The following is a 7,106-nucleotide window of genomic DNA, read 5'->3' on the forward strand; positions in this document are numbered from 1 at the left end:
ACTACTTAGACCCTTGGTTTCTTTTGACTTTTAGAAACATTAATTAATAAAATAAAGTTAATTGCTTAAGTTCCCTGCTCCATCGATAGATGCTGTCGTTAAAAAAAAACTTGATTATGAATTTCTGATTAATGAGTTTTTTCTTTTTTCTCCTCACCAGGTATCCTTTATTGTTGAATCGATTGTACAAGTCAACCCCTCAGCACCACCGGGATTCAATTCCGCTTCACGAATCATTAGTTGGCTTAGAACGAATTTTGGAAGAGATTAATGCTGTAAGTAATTCTTCATCTCTCCATCGCTGATTTTACATTTATTTTTTTATAATTCTTTTTTTTTTTTTTCAAAATTAAGATAAACACAAAGTTCTTTTTTTTTAATCTAAAATATACTCTCCTTCATTTTCTACAATGCTCTTTCATCTATCTGGTAGACTTCCAAGGCCCCTCTTCCAATATTCACTTATCCAGTACTGTTCTGACCTCGTCTACAGAATTCATATTTTTTACCGTCCAAATGATTTTGAAGACTACGAAATAAATTATAATCAGATGGGGCAATGTCTGGTGAATATGGTGGGTGGAACATCGTTTCCTATTCAAACTGTTCCAGCCTTTAAAATGTCATCCGCGCTGAATGTGGCCGAACATTTTCCTGATGGAAGAACACCTTTCATCTTGAAACCAATGATAGTCGTTTCTCTCCTAGCACTGACTTAAGCCGCTCAAGCTGCTTGCAGTAGATCGCTTTTGTTATCGTTTGGTTTGGGTTTAGAAGTTCAAAGTGGACTAAACCTTTCATAACCCGCCAAACAGGTGGGTGAAGACTTTCTTTATCCTGGGGTGCCGGTGATATTCCTTTCGCTATCCACTGTCTTCAGCGCTTGACATTTTTATAGGGAACCCATTTCTTGTCACCAGTCTCTATTCGGTCCAAAAAAGGTCCATTCGTGAGACTTGACAGCAAAGAAGAGCATACTTTTACTCTTTGTATGCGATTACTACCTGCTTTTATAGCAAGTTGATGCAGGTAGTTTATCCCGTCCCCCTCCGACTTTTAGTTCATGCAATTGAAAAAACCGCATTATTTATGGGATAACCCAATATTTTACGAGCATGAAACTTAGTACACTTCCTTTCTCTATTTTTCTCATTTTCTATATCCGTGTATTTATTTTTGTTTCTGTCTCATATATTTCAGAAAATCCAAGGAACTAATACTCTGCGATTAACTCGCAAACGGTCGGAGCTCAGACGACACAGTTCTTCTGACAAGTTCGAGCTCATCAAGGTAAAAATCATTCTGACTTTCTCAAATTTCTATAGTGACAAATACTTTGCTGCTCTTTAACGATTACGTTTGTAACATTGTATATTGTCATAGTCTCTCTCAGCTTAAAGTAACACATTCTCTATGTCATCACCATGACACACGCTTGTATGTTCTACTGTAACACAGCCCACTTGCTCTCTCATACATTATGATATTAATACTCGATTGCAATATATTCCATATTGTTACAATATGATACAGAAGCTATTGCTCTGTAAAAACTCTGGTTATATTATGTCAGCCTTTGATAAACTAGTATCAATGTCCTCATGGTTTTATGGTGACATATGCCCAGCTATTCAACAAAGGGACGGATTTTAATTGTTCTGGGGTATAAAATGTCCTATTGCTCTATAATGTATTGGAGTTTGTATTATTCTACAGACGTTTTTAGTCTGTTATGACACAAATACGTGAGTGCCTGTATGAGTCTACATGCATACAGCAAAAAAGGATCAAAGGTCCTTTCCGAGCTGTAGGCCCATAAGGCCGATTTTCTGAATTCTGTGTCGTACATATTATACAAACACCCTCCTGGACGGGACGCCAGTCCGGTGAATGGTTACTCACTTTTGCCGGCTGAGTGGACTGGAACAGCGTGAATTGAAATGCTTTGCTCAAGAACACAATGCATTGACCAGCCCAGGAATTGAAACCACAATCTTACAATCATAAGTGCATTGCCCTTAACCATTAAACCACACGCCTTCACAAGTTTCCTTGTGTTTTAATAAATGTATGATCGTTGTCACGTTCCTGAATATAAGTTTCCTGTGAAGGTTCCCAACTTTTGCTTAGAACTAATAACATCCGTTGTGTAAAGCCTAGGCATTTGGTTCAAATAGTATACTTTGTGTAGGTTTTATAAGTATAATTAGATTTATGTTTTGTATATTAACAGCGCATATGAACAACACTTTAATGTATTTCCCCTTTTTTTCTTCGTGCTTTCAGACTGCTCTCGGTCATTTGAATTGGAGCCAAGAGGAGATTCATGACATACTGGTCAGTTCTTTATTGACCACTCAGCCACAAGATCATTTTTGGACTGGGAAAAAAGTCAGCAACTTAAAGTTTTCTCAGATACACGCTGTCCTTTTAACACGTGGAGAGGTATGTATTATTTAACACTTGAGATGGATCTACATGTTTTTATTAGATTGTCTGCGTGTCTGTGGAAGTTTGTTATTCATCAAAAATGAGAGAAATGATTGGTTTACCTAAAGCTTTTTATAACAATATAGGCAGTACCTTTTACATGACACGGAGCTATGTTTAATAGATGTCCTACTAAACAAAAAGTGTGAGATTGGCAGAATCGGTACAGCGGCGAAAAATGTTTTCTTGTATTTTTCTCCCCAAAACTTGCCGTGGTCTACTTTGCCTTTTATGCTTCCGGGGTCATTAACATAAGTACCATTAGAGTACTGTACACTTTCCAGAAAATTCATGAGTTTTTACCCATGGATACGATTGGTGATCTCCGTTTTATTGCAAGCCAGGCAAATTCCCGATTTTAGGATGCTTCATCGCTTCCATCAGTTTCGGGAGCCTTGAGATCAAAAAAAATTTTAGTTAGTTTAGAAGACACTTTTACTTTTTGAACTTTATCATTGAAACAATCAATTTGTGACCTTTAAAAATATATTATAAATATGTTGTTCTCTTCCTTTCAGCCTCAGCCAAAAAGTAGCATTACTAAGAAGCTGCTTTTTACTCAGCAGTCTCCCATTCAACAAGCAGCCTTGGTCACCCTTCGCTGCAAAGGCAGTAGATACCAACTAGTCAGGGTAAGTTTTCATCATGTGACTTTCTAGATTGTTAATAGGCTTTTACGGGGGTCATGTTATTTAAAGGCATCAACAGTTTCTTCAGGGCGGAACATAAAATGACACACGCATAAGGAGGTCTCTTTACTTCTTATGAATAGTAGCTAAATTTCACTCAATTAAAACGATATAGGAAATATAGGAAGGACTCCTCGTTACAAAATTTAATCTTAGATATCTCTTAAAAAGGTGGGATTGTCATAGCTAGAATAGTTTTGATCACAGGTTTCTCGGGTCAGGACTGATCTGATGCTAAGACGCGCAGATGAACAGCAACACTACACGCATACATATGTAATGCAGTTTGTTCAAAAACTTTGATTAACTAAGCTTATCCATGAAATTAGTACACAAAAACTCCCTCGAGATGATTCTTTATATCAGATACATTAGCTGTATACGCACGCACAGACAGACAGACATACAGACAGACAGACAGACAGACAGATAGATAGACTGGTAAACAACCAGCCCAGCCAGAGAACGGAATCTGTACACGGACTGGGTTCTTACTTGAGCTCTTTAACATGCTTTCCAAACTTCCGATTATTGGGCACAGTCCTAACCAAGAAGATGGGAATCTGACTTGCTTCGGTATCGTACTCAAAAGCGGTGTCTCCGATTTATAGTATATCAATAGATGTTGGGGTGAACAGATAAAGGAGTAGTAGGATAGAATTGTGTATGAGTGAAATGTTGAGTATTTCAGAAGTTTTAATTTTATTTTGTTTATATTTTCTTTCAGGAACCCCTGTTTTTGGACAAATGTGTCATAACTTTAAATTCAGAATTGTCTGAAAATATATTTGAGGTCCAAGATTGGAATAAAGAAACTTACTTGTTTAAGGTAAATATCACTCTATCTATCAATCTATCTACATAGGATATATATATATATATATATATATATATATATATATATATATATATCCTACGTATCCTACCTCTATCTTTTTCCTACGTCTCTCTCTCTCTCTCTCTCTCTCTTCCTACATTTCTCTCTTTCTCTTATTTATTATACAATTATAGATTGTAACTTACCAAATATACTCGTGAGTAAGAAATGAACAAGTAAACCCAAAGATCACTGTTCCATATCTCACCAGAACAATATAGATACTCTACACATTTATACAAATCTACGTCTCTGTATCAAATGAATATAATTTCCTTTAAATCTCATTTAAAAGCTTCATTCCTTACTTTTCATCATTTCATAACTTTCACTAACACGCACCATCCACACGCAATCTGTACACCACACGCCAAAATGACATCGGCTCTATACGATTCCAATGAGATCCAAAATGGTTATAGTTGACACATAAATCTGCTTGACAGGAACTTCATTTATAAACCTAATATACAAGTATATAACCGTTTTCAAACCTACCGCAAAGGGAACTCTAAGTCTCTTTCGAAACACATTTCGCAAATGAATACGAGCGAGAGAACAGAAATGTCGCTGTCCATTTTGAAAAAAACCCACTCCATATAACAATAGTTCAAATCGGAGCAATTATTTTGAACTAGAACTTATCACATTCTTAACCATCCCACATCAATAATGAACCGAAAAACAGAGATTCTGTATACCTGCATACACTATATGAAATATTTGCTGTCTCTTTTTCAAGAAACAAACAAAGTGATTTGTAGCATCTGAAACATGTCACCATCTTTTCTTTGCTTCAATAACTACGGGGTTTATCTATCTATGTCTGTCTAACTTTCTCACTCTCTCCTACTATATATATATGTATATATATATGTGTGTGTGTGTGTGTATGTATATATATATATATTTATATATATATTTGTATATATATATGTATATATATATATAGATATATATATATATATATATATATGTATATATATATATTTATATATATATTTATATATATATGTATATATATATATATGTATATATATGTATATGTATATATATATGTATATATATATGAGAGAGAGAGAGAGAGACATAGGTAGACGGGTAGATTGTAAAATTTAGCTTCTTTATTGCATAAATTATCTATGATTGATTCGTTTCTTACTTGATGTCTAAATTTGACTTCTTTGTATTTACAGGGAGAAGACGACAAAGAAACCAAACGATGGGTTGAACACTTGAAGAGATTGAGTCGAAACCTTGGTGTGTTTTGGAGGCGTCGAAACGCCCTCCCAGACATTAATAGCAACAGCAAAGGATAGTTGTTCGTGATGAAATATTTTCCAAACGCTAAAAAGAATATTTCCAATTCTTTGTTATGTTTGTTCGCTGCTTCCGAGCAGAAAACATCATTCAACCATATTCCCTGTACGGACAGTCGCTTGCTGGCAGTTAAACGAAGCGGGCCGCTGCCTTCAAACTGAAAGACAAAAGAGAGAAAAAAAAAATCAGAAAATATTTCTGTAGTGTCGGATTTAGTCGACGTTAACGAGATTTTGACACTAAATCTACGCTGGTTTCTATTTGTTTTTTATGATTTGCTCTGAACTAGCCATTCGATTAACAGCTTTGTTGATACGAAGGAAGTCGCCCTCGGCGTCCAGCTTCAACGACACGGCACGAGGAATACACGCAGCCGGCACAAATACGAGATCAGTTATATTTTCTGATATTTAAAACGGCGTTGTTATTTACAGTTGTGATATCCAGCATTGGGGATATACAATACGTAGACATCTCATCTGAGATTATTAGAACATTGAAATCATTTTAAATTACAAAATGGAGGAACTATTTTCAAAAGGATGAAACGTGGAGAGAATTTGAACTTTTGATGAAAAAACATTCGGAAAGAAGAATCTATATTGGTTAAATATATGTTAACCACCTCATACGTACACATTTTATACTTCTACTCCCTCCTCAGGGAATCTTTTAAAAATCCTACATAGGTTTGGTTGTGGAAAAAAAAAACAAATTGACTCGTAAAATTCAATTTATATAAACTAGTGTAGCAAAGAAATGTGTGAATTTCTTTCTGGAGCCTTCTTTCTGGTTTTTTGTTTTTAAATTCGTTATATCAAACGAAAAACCATATTTTGAGTTGACGTTATTGAAGATAGCGGAGGAAGTTAAATCTTGACCGATTTGTGGCCGAAGAAACTTCCACGGATGATATTTATTATATATTATTTTGTTTCACCTTATGCCACTGCCACAGACCTCTGATCCCTGACCTCGACAATTTGGCTTCTGATTTCAGTTGCAAAGAGGATACTTCGCACATCTTTAACATACCTGTACTCTTTTGTTTTTTTTGTGACTGCATAATTGCATAAATAACTTGCCTCTAGTTACAATCCACTGATTTAAGGTGAGAGGGGAGAGATTTGAGGTGGAAGCGTCAATGTTTTTATTGGCTTTTATTATTAATTTCAATTCAGTAATTTTTTTTTTCATTTCTTTTTTTACTGCAATTCTTTATCTCCACCTTACCTTAATTAATTTTCAAGAGGTTGGATTTTTTTCAAGCTTCAATGTCTTGCCTGACAATTTTCTACCGATGTGCTGTTATGTTGGATGTGCGGGAGCGAGGAGTGGGATGCGGTGGGGGGAAGGAATCGCACAATGTTATGATGGAAGTGAATAATGAAATCAGAGACAGAAATTTGATGGAGAATGTGGGAGAAACAGCCACAATACGCCATTTTCTGTGATGATAAAAAAAAACTTATTGGTTATGAGGGACGAGTAAAAGATGATAACGAAATCGATGATGAAATAATTTACATTTGTTTTATGATACCAAAATCAATATCGCACATTATATTTCTTATTATATGTATTTCGAGTGGAGTTCATGTTATTGTTTTTGTTTGTTTGATTGTTTGTTTTTTTTTTTAGTTTTTTGCAGTTTTTTTTTTTAAATGCTAATATGCTTGCACAGATACGTAATATATCTAGAAGAACGATACAACTTCAGACATCTATAA

The 7,106-nt window shown here is 35.1% G+C and overlaps 1 protein-coding gene across 1 annotated transcript in view; it reads left to right on the forward strand.

The window, feature by feature from the left end:
* The window catches only part of LOC115232140 (neuroepithelial cell-transforming gene 1 protein-like), a gene marked incomplete at its 5' end in the record, with an annotated part of 9,335 nt that extends 3,224 nt beyond the window's left edge, over window positions 1-6,111 (forward strand). Inside the window, 6 exons of the mRNA XM_029801990.2 lie at window positions 161-275; window positions 1,201-1,290; window positions 2,287-2,445; window positions 3,009-3,122; window positions 3,907-4,008; window positions 5,253-6,111. Coding sequence (XP_029657850.1) covers window positions 161-275; window positions 1,201-1,290; window positions 2,287-2,445; window positions 3,009-3,122; window positions 3,907-4,008; window positions 5,253-5,375 — 703 coding nt within the window. The remainder of the gene's footprint in view (window positions 1-160; window positions 276-1,200; window positions 1,291-2,286; window positions 2,446-3,008; window positions 3,123-3,906; window positions 4,009-5,252) is intronic.
* Between the last annotated feature and the right edge of the window lie 995 nt (window positions 6,112-7,106).

This window comes from Octopus sinensis, unplaced genomic scaffold (assembly GCF_006345805.1).
Source record: "Octopus sinensis unplaced genomic scaffold, ASM634580v1 Contig19470, whole genome shotgun sequence".
NCBI lineage: Eukaryota > Metazoa > Mollusca > Cephalopoda > Octopoda > Octopodidae > Octopus > Octopus sinensis.